This window comes from Zalophus californianus, chromosome 3 (genome assembly GCF_009762305.2).
Source record: "Zalophus californianus isolate mZalCal1 chromosome 3, mZalCal1.pri.v2, whole genome shotgun sequence".
NCBI lineage: Eukaryota > Metazoa > Chordata > Mammalia > Carnivora > Otariidae > Zalophus > Zalophus californianus.
In genome coordinates this window covers 72,811,671-72,829,258 of record NC_045597.1, presented here as the reverse complement: position 1 = coordinate 72,829,258, position 17,588 = coordinate 72,811,671, and the positions used below count along the sequence as shown (strand labels likewise).

Below are 17,588 nucleotides of genomic sequence, written 5' to 3'. Positions count from 1 at the left end.
TACAGAACATGTCTGACCTTACTGCCTCCCTCCTCAGAAATCCTTCAATGGCTGTTTAAAGTTAAAGCCTCACCCTTACTTGGCACAGAGGCCTCCATAATAAACTTGCCTCCATCTACTTACAGCCTCATCTCCCACTACTCTCTACCGCACTTTCTGAACTTCAGCCACACAGACCTCCTTTACCATTTTTTTACCTAAGCAAATGCCAGTAATGTTCTTTCATATATTCTCCTACCTCAAACGAGTTCATTCTATCCTTTCACTATCAGCCCAAGGATTCCTTAAGTTACCTCCATTATACGGTGACAAGAGTAGGAGTCCATTTTATCACATTATATTTGGAAGACAACACAGTATAATGTTATGACAACGGATTATGGGTTCTTCGGCATATTTAACTTCTTTTGTCTTGCTTTCCTTGACCGTAAAATTGAGATAACAGTAGTACCTACTACATAAGATGATTGAAGGGATTAACGGAGATAGTTCATGTAAAGCACTTACAATCGTGTTGCTATAAATAGAAGCCCAATGTATGTCTGTAATTATCAACCGTACTTCATTCGATGGCACCCTTCCCCTCACCCCCAACAGTTCCGCTGCTCCTCTAGCCCAGGAACCGCATCAGTCTGATTCATTTCTGTATTCTTAGCCTCGGCACAGGATTCTGAACATAGCAGGCCTTCGACATATGTTGTAAAACTAAACTGGCAAAGCCTCGTGTTCTACTTTTGCCTTATTAGCTGAAAGACTGCAAATTATTCATCCCACCTATGCTTAGTTTACCCTCACGAAAAACGTAGTATCTACTTCAGCGAGCTTTTGTATTAAATAAGGGGATGCATCTACCAAAACACACCGCACATCTTCAAATACTGTACCAACGGTAGATGTTTATTATTAATAAAGCGGAGGTCCGCGTCTTCCCTCTGCTCCGGCACGTCTCGTCCCGAACCCGCCCTCCTCGCTGCCCACACCCTTACTGCGCCCTTGGCCCCGGGTCCCTCGGGATTTCAGGCGTGGGAGCCCCGGCCCCGCGCGGCTCCCTCCCGGCGCCCCGCGCCCTCCTTCCTTCCTCGCCCGGACGGACGCACTTCCGGCGGATGTGGGGGGGCAACCCCGGAAACGGAAGTGAGCGGCGGGGCCGGCTGACGGTAACGGGGCTGAGAGGCTGTTCACAGAGCAAGTGAAGATGGTGAGTGAGACCCTGGAGCGACCCGAGTTCCCGGCGGGCTCGGGACCCTGGCCTGGCAGGAATGGTCCGCCTCCCCCTAGCTCGTCCCGGGGTGGCGGCGGCGGCGGGAGGATGAGGCCGGCCTCGGGCGCCATGATCTGTCGAGTCACGGGGTTGGGGGTTTCATGGCTGTCGTCCGGCATGGGCTCCAGCGCCGGTCCCGCGAGCAGCGCTTCGGCTTCATTCCCTTCACTTGTTTCTCTCGATTTGCGCCCACTCAACCCCAAGTCCCCCAGCACGCCCCAGCCCCTTCCCCGTAGTTGGCGCCGAGCTGGCAAGGACAAATCCGAAAGTGTAGCGTTGTTCCGTGGTGTCTGGTGCGGCTCAGCCAACTACCCTTCCCATGAGGGGCGAACCTTGGGGGCCTAGAGCCTTCGAATTCCTCACTCACCCCTGACCTCGGAACTGCTTTGCTAACAAACCCAGCTATAAAGTTTCCTTTTTATCTCTCACCTTTACAGGCATTTTGGGGAACTTGTATTCCAGAAGTTGGAGGGGTAAAATCGGACAGTTGTAATTCCTCGTTTGTCAGGATTGTTAGCGCATCCTTAATTGTTAGTGCATCCCCTTTCTCGCTTTTTAACTTAAAAGTTCTGATGCTTGGGAAAGACTTCTGAATGGCCATGGCCGCTGACTCTGATACTAGGCCATCTAAATCTAGAAAGTTTCTGTTGGTAATATTGCTGATTATTGTGAAGAAGTTTTATAAACACTTCGAGGTCTAGTGGTACTTAACTTTTCATAGATTTGTTTTCTTCTGCTGCTTTACTAGAAACATCAGGTCCCAATCCTGATATTTTACCCAAGGAAATTGGGGGAAATCATAACAGTAAAACCCAGAAATCCGAATTCTCCTTTTCTTTGTGCATAGAAGAAACTTTTCTTCTGTTACTTTATAATAAAGAAGTCTGGGAGGAGGAGAATGTTTATGTGGGAAAGTACCAGGAGATGCATTTGGAAATGTACAATCATATAATTCTAGATCTGGAAAGAGTTCAGGCACCTGGAAGGATGAGTAAACGGGGCAGAGAGATTGTATGCTTTGATTATAGTCACATAGTAGGTTAGAGACAGTCCACACTAGATTCCAGATTCTTTTCCTGATCAACCTTGACTTCAGTGTAGGGGAAACTGTTTTGTAGGTTCTTGAGTTGGACTTCCTTTTTCAGAGAAGACATTGGCAAATCAGTGAAAGGTTTTATAACAGTTTGGTGGGGGAAATTATATGTTTAGGAAAGCCTTGATATGCAGAATTGGAAAATGGAAAAGTCTAGAGACGGCAAGATGCAGTCAGGTGCTGTTAAAGTTATCCAGGTGTGAGATCCTGAAGTAGAGTGGTGGATTGAAGAAACTCCGAACAGGTTAAAGAACCTGACCAAATAAAATACACAGATAAATTAAGAAATCAATTTAAAATGCTGGTTTCTCAGAATAGTTTCTCCTGGGATAGTGTAAGGTGGATACCAAAATACCTGTAGCTGTTTTACATTTTTCTGCAGAATTACAGCGACAAGTGATTACAAGTCAACTTTTGTGTTTTACCTGTTGTAATGTTTATTGCAATTTATTTGCTTAATTTATCTTCATTAGACTAAACCCTGGAAGGTAGACATGTATCTTCAGCATCTACCAGAGTACCTGCCACATAGTAGATGCTTAATAAATATTTGATGATTAAATGTTTTATGGTATAGATGTGTAGGGTGATAATATGGTGCCAGATATACTGTGAGTCTTTGTTTTTGTTTGGTTTTGTTTATACTGTGCTGATTAGATTTATTTTTCATAGGGAGAACCCTGTTATAGAAACCAAATACTTTCTGAATGGCTTTCTTTTTTTTCCCTTACCTTCTGTGACCACATTCTTCTAGCTATTCTGTTTGTTCTTAATCCCACTTGTTCTTCATTAAGGAATAGTATTCCCCAGGATTCTGTCCTCAACTTTTTTCATTCTGTGCTAATCATTCCATCCTAAGTGAGGGATCTTTCCAGTGAAAGTAAATCTGATCATGCCATAACCCTCAGAGGCTCTCTGTCAATCTCAGAACAAAACCTGAATTTCTTTGCATGTTTAAGCCTTTTTGTTTTTTTCATTTTGCCAGCCTTGCTTTATTTTTGCCTCGCTAGACGTGTAGTTAGCTGGTTAGGTCAAACTACTTATGGCTTGTTCATTTATATTTTTGTACCTTTATTTTTACCCATGTTCTTTTTTCCTGGAATGCCTTTCAATATGACAATATTCAGAGATCAACTCAGGAGTCCTTCCTATGCCCAAATTTGATATTATTTAGTGTACCATGTATCATCACTCTACCATAATGCCAAGGCTCATCATCTAGGCTGTGAGCTCTTTGAGAGCAGAGACTTTACTTTTTTTTGTCTAGTGCTTAAATTGTTTTTTACATAGATGTTCAGTGTGAGTTTTAAAACATTTTTTTATATTTAATAGTGTTTTTATTTGTGTTGTAGAATGCCAGAGGACTTGGATCTCAGTTAAAGGACAGTATTCCAGTTACTGAACTTTCAGCAAGTGGACCTTTTGAAAGTCATGATCTTCTTCGAAAAGGGTATACAGGGGAATTGTGACTTTGACTTTGTTATAATAAAATGTTTCTGTGAATTTTTTCACAGTATTCTTTAAATATTTTGATAGACCATAAATATATATTTAATTTGGGACGTAGCAAGTAATATACCTTAGACTAGGGGAGGATGGGAGTGGATGTTTTCTATAATGGAAGAAGTGTCTTAACAGTAATGGGTTCCCAGGACAGGGCATCCTGCAAGGAGCTGTTACCCAGTAGCATGATTTAGTAGGATGCTTCTTTTTGATACTCCTAACTTGGAAAGCCATTTGTCTCCTTATTTTATAAACTACTGGAATAATTCTCTGGGAAACACTAGAGCATAGCAGTTAAGAGCCTACTCAGGAGTAGGTTGCCTGGGTTTTGATTCTGGCTCTGCTCTTTACTAGATGTATGACTTCAGGAAGGTAACTTAATTGCTCTATGTCTCATGTCTATATCTGTGAAATAGGGCTGTTAATAGTATAAATCTTATTTTGAGAAATAAATGAGTTAATACATGAAAAATACTTAGAACAGTACCTGACATTAATAAGCTCTCAGTAAGTGTTAGCTGCTGTTACTTTATTTTTCTAGCTTCAGCACACAGTTGTACCCCTTCCCTTGATTTCTTCCATGTTTCTGTATGTTTAGGTCTCAATTTCTGGTACTTTTTGGCAGGTTACTTTTCTGCTTAATCAAATAAGGGTAGTGTGTCTACCCCTGTAAACATCTGTTTTGAATTTTTGAATTTTATATGTAACTTTAAGGTAGTTTGGTCTTACTATAATAAAATGTCATTCTAATACTGATGTCTGGGGACAGACATAATGCTTCATTATTTTCTTTTCATTTTTTTTCCATTTTCTAGTGAAAGATGCAGTTTATAGTCTTTGGATTTGGAGATATAATTTGATTTATGGTATAGTATAATCAAATTCATGAAACTAGTCAGTAACCAGGTTCTGATGATTTCTTATTTATTTATTTTTTTCCATATAAAATGCTCCTTTTTCTTCCCAGTTAGACTTTAAGATTGCCATGAACAGAACCATTTTCAAATTTTGCTTCTAGGATAATGTTCTGTACAAAGACAATATTCAATGAACGATTGTTGCAGGTTCCTTTCAGCTCTCAAATGCCATTTTGGCAATAAGGATAGTCATCTTTATATATCTAGAGTGTTAAAGACCAGTGGTTTGGTTCTAGCAGTATATGACCTTATATAGTAGGTATTCAATAAATGTCAAACATTTTTAGCATGTGTTTATTAAAGATACATTAAATATTGAATATGTATAGACCTAAACAGAAGAGGTCTAGATTTTTTTAAGATTTATTTATTTGAGGGGGTGAGGCATGCGAGTGCAGAGAGGGACAGAGGGAGAGGGAGAGAGCGAATCCTGAAGTAGACTCTTTGCTGAGTGTGGAGCCTGATGTGGGGCTCAATCCCAGCACCCTGAGATCATGACCTGAGCTGAAACCAAGAGTTGGACACTCAACTGACTGGGCCATCCAGATGCCCCTAGATTTTTAATATAATACAGGAAGCATGTTATCAAATAATAGTAGTTTTGTTTTTTTTTTAAGATTTTATTTATTTATTTGACAGAGACACAGTGAGAGAGGGAACACAAGCAGGGGGAGTGGGAGAGGGAGAAGCCGGCTTCCCACGGAGCAGGGAGCCCGATGCAGGGCTCGATCCCAGGACCCTGGGATCATGACCTGAGCTGAAGGCAGACGCTCAACGACTGAGCCACCCAGGCGCCCCAAATAATAGTAGTTTTAAACATATTTTATTAAATTTCTTCTAGATACAGAGCTTCATTTAACACTGTTTTTTGAAGGGCTCACCCTAGTGAATTAACCACTAGTACCTATAATCGGTACATTTTTTTAAAAAAGATTTTATTTATTTATTTGTAAGAGAGAGAGCGCAGGGGGAACGGCAGGCAGAGGGAGAAGCAGGCTCCCCGCTGAGCAAGGAGCCCGATGCAGGACTCGATCTTAGGACCCTGGGATCATGACCTGAGCCAAAGGCAGATGCTTAACCAACTGAGCCACCCAGGTGTCCCTATAATCGATACATTTTAAAACCGTTATCATATATAGTAAATTTGACCTTTTTTTAATGTTATAATTCATAGTAATATGAATTTAAATACATATGTCAGTTTCTACAATCAGGCTACAGAAGTGTCGTTGTTCCTAAAACCTCACTTGTGCCATTCCATTGTAGTTACATCTATTGATACAGTTTTGAGCTTTAGGTATTGAGTGATTTATGATCTCTCTTAAATATTTTTCTTTAGCCTTCCGTGTGTGAAAAATGAACTTTTGCCCAGTCATCCTCTTGAATTATCAGAAAAAATGTAAGTATGTTACCCATGTTTTTATTTTTATCCTCTAGTAGCAGAATACTTTTAGTAATACTTATGTGGTTTCATTTATTAAGACAATTTTAATGTTGAGCATTTGACCATGAAGAATATGAGGACTTATTTTCAGTATCCTTGTAGAGTAGGCTTTTGAATTATCAAACTGCTTCACTAAAGCTCTTTTTCTACACATTGTTCTTTTGCCTTTTTTATGGACCAATTTAACTAGGCTCCACTCCCAACATGGGGATTGAACTCACGACCCTGAGATTAAGAGTTGTATGTTTTACCGACTGAGCCAGCCAGACACCCCTTTATGGACATTTCTAAAGGCCAATCCCCCTTTCCTTTCCTCTCATAATATTTTCTTATTTGATGACCCTATTTTCTTTTATATTTTTCCTCTTCCATTTTTGCTGTTGACCTCCAAGTCCACATCTCTAGCCTTGACCTCTTTCTCAAGCCCTACATCTCCCAAGTTACTGAGGGACATATCCTCTTGCTAGGCACAGTAGATACACAGATGAATGTGACATAATCCCCATCCTTAAGGGGCTGGAAATTTAGTGGGAGGACAAGCAGTGGATAGGGGCTTCATAACATGGTATAGAGGACCAAGATGGAGCAACCACCTGTGCATAGGGCTAGTGGGAGGCTTTGTAGAGGAGCATACATTAGAATAGTTTTAGACCAGTATTAACCAGGTTAATAGGTAGAGAAGGGTCACCCCCAAAGAGGGTATATAGCCTGTATATATGTTCTAAAGACAACTTAAAGACTTTCTAAATACACGTTCAAAGCAAGAAGAAAGGTATCTTAACACTACTTCAGGAAGATGGTGCAAGATGGGTGTCAAATCAAGGGAGATTCCAGTCTCACTTTCCTAAGTATTAGCCAGGCCATTAGATTTGGAATATTGATTCAGTTCTGAGCAATACATGTTAAGAGAAACTTCGACAAATCTGAGTGAGACAGGCCCAAATGGTGAAGAGTTTAAAAAATTGCATAGATCATTTGAGACTCAGTTTACATCAGCTGCTTCTGTGTAGTCTCCTTAATCACTTAACCACCTAATGGCAGTCTCTCGAAATTCTGTGGCACTTACTAACTATTTTAAGTCCTTTAGCATGGATTATATAATTGAACTATATAGGTTTAGATTCTTGATACCATACTTAGCAGCTATATGAGCTTGGGCAAGTTCCTTAATCTCTGTTTAAGTTTTAGTTTCCTCATCTGTAAAATGGAGTTAGTAATAGCCCATGCCTTGGCATATGCTGGCTTATAGTAGCTCTCCATGATTGGGCGCTGTAGTAGTGATAGTGATGGAAGATGTGCATCATTATTCATACCAGTGGTTCTCAACTAGGGATGATTTTACCTTCTTCAGGGGACATTTGGCAATGTCTGATTGTCACAAGTAGTATTGGGAGAGAAGGGTCTTTGGTCCTGGCATCAGTTGGATGGGGCCAGAGATGCTGCTAAACATCCTACGACGTATGGAACAGTCCCCATCTACCACAACAAATAATTCCGAGCCCAAGATGTCAGTAGTGCCAAGGGTTGAGAAGCCCTGATCTATATGTAATGTCTTCCCAACTAGATTATATAACCTTCTCCATGGTAGACTGTTTTGTGGTATATTGCCACAGAGCCTGATTCTAATTTTGCATGTGGTTGGTAATAATTAAGTACATGTTGATTGATAATTGCAGTTTGACATCATATTACAAGGTGGGTATAGTCATCAAAGTTTGTAAAATTGAGATTTTTACATAAAATTGTATTTACTTATAAGAATAACTCAATACTTAAAGGAAACTTTCAGTGAGAACTTCAGATTATATACCCATAATAAAATATTGCATGTTTTCTGTAAGGACCATCTGTTAAAATTTTATACTCAAGCTAAAGTAATTAAAAACCATATCGCTGGGTATCTGACCTCAGAATTAATGTATATGGCCCCAGGTCATGTCTAAAGTGGTTACTAATCTCTCATAGGTTTTTGATCAAAATTATCCCCCCCATGATCTAAAATCTTATCAAGAGAATGTAGTGTAGTGAAAAATGATCACAGATGTCACTTTATCTTACTATAATAACCTTAACTCAGGCCATTGTAGCAGTCTGTCTGCAAATCGTATCTACTACGTTTTGGGAAACTGTATGATTAGAATTCATGGGTCAAGTTGATTCATTTTGCCTGAAGTACGTTAAATTGCAGTAAAAGTTTTCTAGAAGTAATATTAGTGTTTAGTAAAAGTGTGATTGATTCCAGAAAAAAATTGCTTATTAGCACCCAATACAAACTGGACAAACTTTAGAGTTTTGGGTTCTCTTGCCACCCAGGAATCTCTTACGCCAAAAAGTGGAGTGTAAACTTTGTAGCTTAATTAACAGGGTGGTATCATGGATTTGACTATTTCTTTTGTGAAATCTTTTGAATTATATACTTGCATACTTAGAAATTCAGTATTTTTGTCACTTGTATGTAAATGTTTCTAGATCTCATTTTATTTATACCTTTTCTTTGTTTTATCAGTTTTGTGGTAATTCTAATCAAAAGCACTGAAATGGTTTGTAAATATGCTTTTGCAATGTAAAAAACATTCCTTAATTTATCAGTTTTGTAAATTCAAATTTTAGGTGGTGATTTTACGTTGGTGAAGTACACCTGCATGCTGAATAAAACATAGACATATATATTCGAAGAAATTAATAAAAGTACTTTGTTTTTATTTCAGTTATGGATATTAAAATTCTTTAAGTGTTGTGTTGTATATGTAACAGTGCTGTTTTGAAAACAATGTTGAGTGTAACATTTAAAATTACATTGTTTGCCTTTGTAGTTCCAGCTCAACCAAGATAAAATGAATTTTTCCACACTAAGAAACATCCAGGGCCTGTTTGCTCCACTGAAATTACAAATGGAGTTCAAGGCAGTGCAGCAGGTGAGTTTATGGATGTCAGTTATAATACATTCCACCTGTATGTTGCTATGGATTGGAAGGACTCTTCTCCAATACTAGCCCTATAACCCTTACTTTCTCTTCTCCTCTGTAGCCTATTCTATTTTGCCCCTTTTCAGGATATGACCTCGATTTCTACTTTATAAAGAAAAAAGAAGACATTAAGTGGAAAACTTCAGATTATGAGTTCAGTGCCAAAACTTACCTGCAACTGCTTTCATTTTTTTCTCTTTTTGGGGAGTTACGTTGAATTTGAAATGCCTCTAGGAATATCCATGTGGTATGTTTGTATATAGGCAGTTTGTATATAGCTGAGTGCACCTGTTGCTTAGGAATAAGATCTTCAGAAATGACCTTCCAAGTGTATAAGAACTGTCCTTGACCTATGCTCACGCTACGTCAGGGAATTCCCTTTTCATGGATCCTTTCTATAGCTGGTATCTTCATCCTCTTTCTACTTGCTCAGACTCATCAGCAGTGTTTACGTACATTCTAACCTTTTTTTTTTTGTCTTTTAAGACAAAACTTCTGTCAGTCTCTTTATAGCACCTTCTCTCTCACTGACTGTGCTTTTGCAGGTTGAGCGTCTTAAAGTTGCCTCCATTTGCTGTACATGCTCCTTTACCTACTATGAGTGCAACCCACTGTTTCTGGGTCCCATCACACCAGTGAAACTGCTCTTGAACAATGTGGACACCCTTATGCCCTCCTTTTGTTTGATGTCCCTGTGGTATGTTACACCAGTGACTCCTTCCCTGAGCTTTTAGGACACCACACTTTCCTGATACCCCTCGTCTCTGAAACCTTGTTCTCAGGTGTTTCTGCGTAGGTTCCTTTTGCTTTCTTCTGTACCTTGAAATACCTGTTTTGTTAGTTCCCATCTCCAGTCCTCTTTTCGTTCTGTTATTTCCTGTCTATTCCTATGACTTCAGGTATCATTTATATGTTGATGACTCCCAAGTTTTAATTCTCATAAGCTGTAAACCTATAGACTTCGCCATTGGAAGTCCACAGGCACTTCAGATTTCACATGTATAAGTACAGAATAACTCATTATTCCTCGCATACTCTGTATCACGTATGAACAGGTTGCTTCCCAAGGCAGAGATTGGAGCATGAGCTTTGGTTATCTCACCCTGCACCACATCCCTACCCCCGAACCGTACCTCCCACCATCTAGTCAATTAGATGTTCTCACCACTGCTACTACATTGGTTTTGATCATGTACTGTACTTCATCCAGATCACTGTGACACCCACCCCTACTGCCCTCTAATCCATTGTACATGCTCTAGCCACAGTAATTTTTATAAAATACAAATTTGACCGTGTCATTCCCCTCACTTTGCCCTCAGATTAAAACTCAACTCCTTAATGTGTCTGTGTCCATGAATTGGCATCTCCTTGTTCTCCACCATACTTCATAGTTCCTAAAACTACTTGCATGTCCTGACTAAATTTTTCTCTCACCTTTTGGCTTTTGCACACGTTCTTCCTACTACTGTGTCTTTTTCAATAAATTCTATTAATACCATCAGCTGTATTGGCTAAGTCATTGTGGAAGCTATTTCAGAACTTTTTTCTAACAACCACGTTCTAAAAGAGTGTGTGGCTCTAAGTCAGAATAACCTGGATGTGAATCTTGGCTCCACCATCTACTAGCCTTAAGAACTTAAATAAATTAGAGACCTTTCCGAGCCTCAGGTCATTTGTTTTTTAATGTGAAATGGAGTTGACCGTAACAACAGTGTGTGATTATTAGGGTTATTCTGAGGATTGAAATAACGCAAGCTTGGCACAGAATCATTAGCTTCCTTTTATTTTCCTCCTGCTCACATTCATCAATATGAGCTATGGCTCATATTTCAGGCCTAAAATTTTAATCCCATTTAATTCAAAAATCCTTGCCCAGAATTCTGCCCCTTATCCTTTTTCCCCTGTACTATTGCCGTTCTTGCTTGTTGGGATGTGTAATAACTGCCTGCTCATCCTTGCTTTTGGTGCTTTCTCAGGACTATATCTGATCAAACTGTACCTACCAGGCCCCTTACTCTCTGGTTTAACATAAAAGCTCCATTTTTGTTTCTTCCTCTATCCTCCCTACTTTCCTTTTAAAGAAAGAAAGAAAAAAAACATATATATATAAATAGAAATGAAATATATTATTTTAATATATATTTTATATATAATATTTAAAATGTATATGTATATTTTTTTTCTAATTTTGACGACCTAAAGGAATTTTTTCCCATTCTAAACTCTATAGGCCATTAGTAATTAAAAGTATTTTAAATATGGATATATTTTCTGGGGGGAAATTTTTTTTTTAAGATTTTATTTATTTATTTGTCAGAGAGAGAGAGAAAGCACAAGCAGGGGGAGCAGTAGGCAGAGGGAGAAGCGGGCTCCCTGATGAGCAGGGAGCCCGATGTGATTCGATCCCAGGACCCTGGGATCATGACCTGAGCTGAATGCAGATGCTTAACCAACTGAGCCACCCAGGCATCCCTGGAGGAAATAATCTTAACAGCACCCTTAGATTTCAAAGTTAGGATTACTTTATTTATTTTTATTTTATTTTATATTTTCCACTGAGGCATTTTATTTGCACGTATGTATTACATCCCTAGAAAAAGAATCCCAGGATTTTCCCTCCTGTGTGTTTCCATCTTGAGTCTTCATGGTCCATGATGCCAGCTGAGGTTGTCAGTACAATGAAACCAAACTGGCAGGACAGGAGCAGGTTATTCTGCCATTTTTCTAGATCTTTCAGTCGTACATCAAATCTGGGACTGATCACTCCACACTTGTTTAACCTGCCCATGAGGTTCACAACAATTTTCCCCACTCAGTGATCATCCGTGATTTCAAATTTGCCAGTGTAACCATGCTTCATCATCACAGAAATCGGACAATGACTTTGGAGCATGGCCTAATAAGAACCTGGCGTTTGCCTCTCTTTTCAGCATTGTTAATGCTCTTGAGAGCATCTGCCAGGACATTCATGCACACCATTATGGTAGCATGGAAAAATGGCAGAAAGAAGGGTTATTTTAAAATACTAGTATCCTGTAGTCATGGACCACCTATTACTACTCTTGACATTCTTTTGTCAATATCCAAAATAATCTGCATTTCCAATTATAATTGCTAGACAACTAACAAAGAACACAGAAAACTGAAAATTTGTTTTGGCTCTATGAAAGTTTATTGAATAGTAAGTCTATGCCAATGACTATACTATATTACATACTTTACACCACATCATCCAGCATGTTTGAGAGGAAGGTGGTATTACCCTGTTTCACAGATGAGGAAACTGACGGTGAGACGGATCAGGTGACTTAAACACAGCCATAGTACTGTAAGTAGTAGAATGGTTTGAGTCCAGGTCTTTGACTCCACAACCCATGCTTGCTCCACTATATACTTATGTACCAGTCTGCAGTATATATATTTAATACTTGAACAAGGTAGATACCACTAGTTGAGAATAGTATTGTGTTTTTTAAAGGCCCCACAAGTGACTTTGGTCTTCCTTTCTGGTTACCAGTACTGTTTTAAAGGGTCATAACTTACATTTTTACAATGAGCAATACAAAACAACATACAAAGTGAAGTAATCAACTTACTAAGTAGAATAATGCTCTTACTGAGTTGGAATTTCTTCAGGAATTTGATCATCTCACTTTTATTAGGAAGTAGATATGATGTTAGGTGCTTGGGTTTTTGCATTTCATCATGTGTATGCTGTGGTTTTTTCTGGGACAGAAACAAAGCCCCAAAATATATACAAAGCTGATGGGATTATTAAGTGTTAATTAAAACTATAATTTTCAGTGTCTATATATTTTGAGTAAAGTTTTGAGGAATTTTAAAAATTTTGGTTTGGGTCTAAAGTATGAACTGGTGTTTTTTTCCACTGGTTATATTGGTGTTTTATTTATAGCTTTGTGAATTTTACAAGTAAAGAATGAGGAGCATGAAATTAGATTATGTATTGTTTTCTTTCTCCCCTTGGTTTTCTCTAATCTTGCCCTTTCATATTTTTCCTGAAGGTACAGCGTCTTCCATTTCTTCCAAGCTCAAACCTTTCACTGGATATTTTGAGGGGTAATGATGAGACTATTGGATTTGAAGATATTCTTAATGGTGAGTGTCATTTAGCACCTTTTCTTGGAGTCCTAATAATGTACAAGGCAATGGAAGCAAATAAAACGATAGTATCCTCATGCTTACAGAGCTTATAGCTCATTGGATTGATTCACTTATGTTTATTCATTGCAATAAGACAAAATTTAATGATAATAACTGTTCTTTAGCTGTTTTTTTTTTTTTTTAAGATTTTATTTATTTATTTGACAGGGAGATAGGGAGAGCAGGAACACAAGCAGGGGGAGTAGGAGAGGGAGGAGCAGTCTCACCGCTAAGCAGGGAGCCCGATGTGGGGCTCCATCCCAGGACCCTGGGATCATGACCTGAGCCGAAGGCAGACGCTTAATGACTGAGCCACCTAGGCGCCCCTCTTTAACTGGTTTTAAAGGTGAAAGTTACTTAGGGAGTTCTGAGGTTATAGTCATTAGCAGCCAACTAATGATAGTCCTTTATTTCATGTCCTGCGGTTATAGTCTGATGTGTGAGTCTAACATAGTTTTATAAGGGTAGCTTAAACAATGATTTTTGTTTGCGTATTCAGAATATTTGTGGGTTATGACTAGTTTTTAAAATGACTAGGAAAAATAAGAAACGTTTTCTTAAAAAAATAGCTCTTACCCCCAAAGAGTTTTTGTGCTTCTATAGGTGGTGAATAGGAAAGAAGAATCTGTTATTTTTAAGAAAGTTCCTTGGAAAATTTTATTATATATAAGATAAATAACTTTTAAGTAAGAACAATCCAAACAGCATCGTCTTATTTTTTCTGGTTCTGAGGAAGATAAGCAAATATAATTCTGTTTAGTATTGCATCTACTCATTATGCCCCAGCAGTTCAGGAGAAACAGAAAAACCCAACAGGATTAAATTATATGAGTTTTGCTTGGCTGCTGATGTCCGGTAAAGAAATGCTGTGGACACAACAGAAGTCTAGTGAGCCTCCCCTTTGAGAATCGTTCCTGAGGGTACTTTCTGAATGCAGGGAAATCTACAATGCCTAAGCTTTTTACATTGAACTTATACCTCATTTTAAATTAGCAAGGTGATAGTTCATGTCTCTATATTTTTATCTTGAAATTAGTTATAAAAATACATTCATTTAAAAAATCAACTTCTGTAATTTTGTATAAAGAAAGTGAGAGGTGCTTGTTAAGCATTTACTCAGTCAGATATTTATGATGTGTCAGGCACTGGGCTAGGCTCTAAGTATACAATGGTGACAAAACAAACTGCTTTCTACCTTGGGAAGTAAACATTAAACAGATAGATGCAAAGATATAATTACAAATTGTGATAAATTCTAGGAATAAAAACGGATAGTGGTATAGTTTGTTGTTGGATGGGAGAGACAGGCACTTCTGGGAATATGACACATAACTTGGTTCCTAAAAGATGTATGAATTAGTTAATTAAAAAGTAGAGGGAAGAATATTTTAGGCAGAAGAAGCAATATGTTCAAGGTCTGTAACCTGAGAGAACAGCTGAAGAACTTTGAAGGGTTTTAAGATGTTTTCTTATCTGTAAGCTAACAGGTTAGCTTGCCACGGTTTCATAGATCCTGGCAGAAGACAAGACTCCTAGAGTCAAAGGACAGTTTATTACTCAGCAATAGCAGTAGCTGGAGTGTCAGCTTTCCTTTTGGTTCCCTGAGCCCCAGCTCCCACAGAGTAGCAAGAAGAGGGTCAGGTGATGCCACATTTACGGTGTGTTTTATTATAGGTAGAGGAACCCCCAGATAAGGACATCCGAATCTTTTATGATAAGCAATAAGCCTTTCTTTATTTTTTTTTAACTTTTTTAAAGATTGATTGATTGATTGATTTGACAGAGAGAGACACAGCGAGAGAGGGAACACAAGCAGGGGGAGTGGGAGAGGGAGAAGCAGGCTCCCCGCTGAGCAGGGAGCCAGAGGCGGGGCTCGATCCCAGGACCCTGGGATCATGACCTGAGCCGAAGGCAGACACTTACCGACTGAGCCACCCACGCGCCCTGGAAATAAGCCTTTCTGTTCTGGGCTCCAGAAGAGTCATGATCTTTGTCTTAGGCTATTTACTTCAGAAACAGTTTTGGAAAGAGAGTAAAACAAAGGCAGGCACAGTGTATCTAAGACTTAGAGAATTTTGAGAAACCCATAGAGAATTGTCTCCCAACACACAGAAGAGTGTGTTAAGAAGGCCCATATGGCTGGAGGGTTTTGAATTAAGTGTTGGAAGTGATAGGGTTTTGCTTGCTCTTCAGGGAAGTACTTGGCCAAGAAAAATCGGCACATTTTACAAGGAAAGGGAGGGACTATGAGGAGGGCAATAGTAAAGTCTAAACTAGACTTTTAATGCTGAAAGGGGTCTTCTGTTTACTCCAGTTTCCTCACTTTAAGGTGGCTAAACAGACTGATGGAGAGGCTCAGTCCTCCCTCTCTCAGTCTCACAGCAAGGTAGCGGCAGAGAAAGCTCTGGAACCACAGGCCGTTGCCTTGCTGATGTGGTCTGTTGTTTTCTGGTGTATGTGATTTATTTAATAAGCATGCACTTTATTAAAGTCAAAGCTTAAAATAAGAGTTTAAAAGAGAGTTGTTGTCATAAAAATTAATGTATTCTTTGTTTAAACAATTTAAAACATTACAGCTGAAACTCGGGTCCTCCATGATTACCCCCAAACCCATTACTCTCCCTTATTCTTCAGTTACTTGCTGTTTCATTTAGTATATTTCCTTCCAGTCTTTTTCTGTGTGTCTTCATATGAATATATATAGTCAGAAATATTTGGCATTGCTTAGTGGTTGTTTTTTTTTTTTTGTTTTTTTTTGGTAACAACTGGCATACTGTGTGTCTTACAGTATGTATGATACATCAATGCATTTATTGCTGGATGATTTTTTTACTTAATTTTTACGTTTTAATTTAATTTTTGAGAGAGCGTGTGTGTGAGTGGGGTTGGGGGAGGGAGAGGATGAGAGAGAATCTTAAGCAGGCTCCATGCTTGATGCAGAGACCGACACCGGGCTCAATCTCATGACCCTGAGATCATAACCTGAGCTGAAATCAAGAGTCGGACGCTCAACTGACTGAGCCTCCCAGGCGCCCCTCTTTTTTCACTTAACACAAAACAGTGCTGTAAGCAAACATCTTTGCCTGTCCTTTGTACTCTTGTGGAGGCATTTTTTTTTAATAAGTTTAGATTTTGAATGCCTATTATATGCATAGCAGTTACTCTGCTGTTATTAAGTATAGCAGTGTCAATTGTTGCTAAGGCTACTTTGTTGTGTGATGAGTGTGGAGAGTATATAGATTGCTGAACTGATGTGACACAATAATCTCTAATCTCTTAGGAGATCAGTGAGGAAACATCCAGACCTGTAATCATTATTTTAATGTGGATGGTTATTTCTTTTACAAACTGATTTTATAATTCATTGGGTTTTTATCCTAATAGGAGGCAGAAACGGAAAAAAGGCTTTATTTGTTTTTTGGAAGCTTACTGTTAGCATTAATTTTAAAAGCTCTTTTATATATACTATACAGTTAAAATAAGACTTTTGTCTGATTGCTCTCTAAAAACAAGATAGTGAAGATTTTAAAGATTTTCTTGGTCCTAAATTCTGATTTATGTTTTGTGTATGTGTATGTAACAGAGCACAAAACAATAGAAATAAAATGTTTTTGCAAACTAGTTTAAGAGACTGCTCGTCTTTTAATTAGAGATTGTTTCCTTGCATCATCTGGGAAGCCATTGGAAAACTTAAGTTTTGAAAAAGGAGAACTTTTTCAGTCTGTTGTTGGCTTTTTTTTTTTTTTACAATCAACTGTATTGAGGTATAGTTGACATACAATAGATTGTACTCATTTTAAGTGTACAGTTCTGTGAATGTTAGCAAATGTGTACTGTTGTGTAAGTGTCCCCCAGTCAAGATATGAAATGTTTATCACCCCAGAAAGTTTCCTTGATCCCTTTGCAGTCAGTCCCTCACCTTTGGTCCCTTAGGCACCTTAGGCAACCACTAGTCTGTTTTCTGTCAGTTTTGCCTGTTCTAGATTTTCATGTAAGTGGAATCATTTAATTTATCTTTTCTTTGAGAATCTTTAATATGTTTGTTTTTGTTTGTTTTCAGACCCGTCACAAAGTGAACTAATGGGAGAACCACACTTGATGGTGGAATATAAACTCGGTTTACTGTAATCTGTTGTGCTGTTCATGAAAATAGAGGGGCTACATGTTGTTTATAGTCATCTTTTTACTGTAATTTGATGTACACAACATTAAAAGTACTGACACAGAGTTTTTGCCTAAA

General features: G+C 38.6%; 1 protein-coding gene and 1 pseudogene across 1 annotated transcript; one reads left to right on the top strand and one right to left on the bottom strand.

Annotated features, from left to right (window-relative positions):
- The first annotated feature begins 1,047 nt into the window (after positions 1-1,047).
- LOC113920015 (proteasome maturation protein) lies at positions 1,048-17,588 on the top strand. Its single transcript, XM_035726749.1, is given in 6 exon segments — positions 1,048-1,198; positions 3,707-3,804; positions 6,114-6,177; positions 9,032-9,133; positions 13,210-13,303; positions 17,409-17,588. Coding segments are annotated over 6 exon segments (429 nt in total). The 5' UTR covers positions 1,048-1,195; the 3' UTR covers positions 17,477-17,588.
- LOC113920016 lies at positions 11,598-13,181 on the bottom strand (annotated as a pseudogene).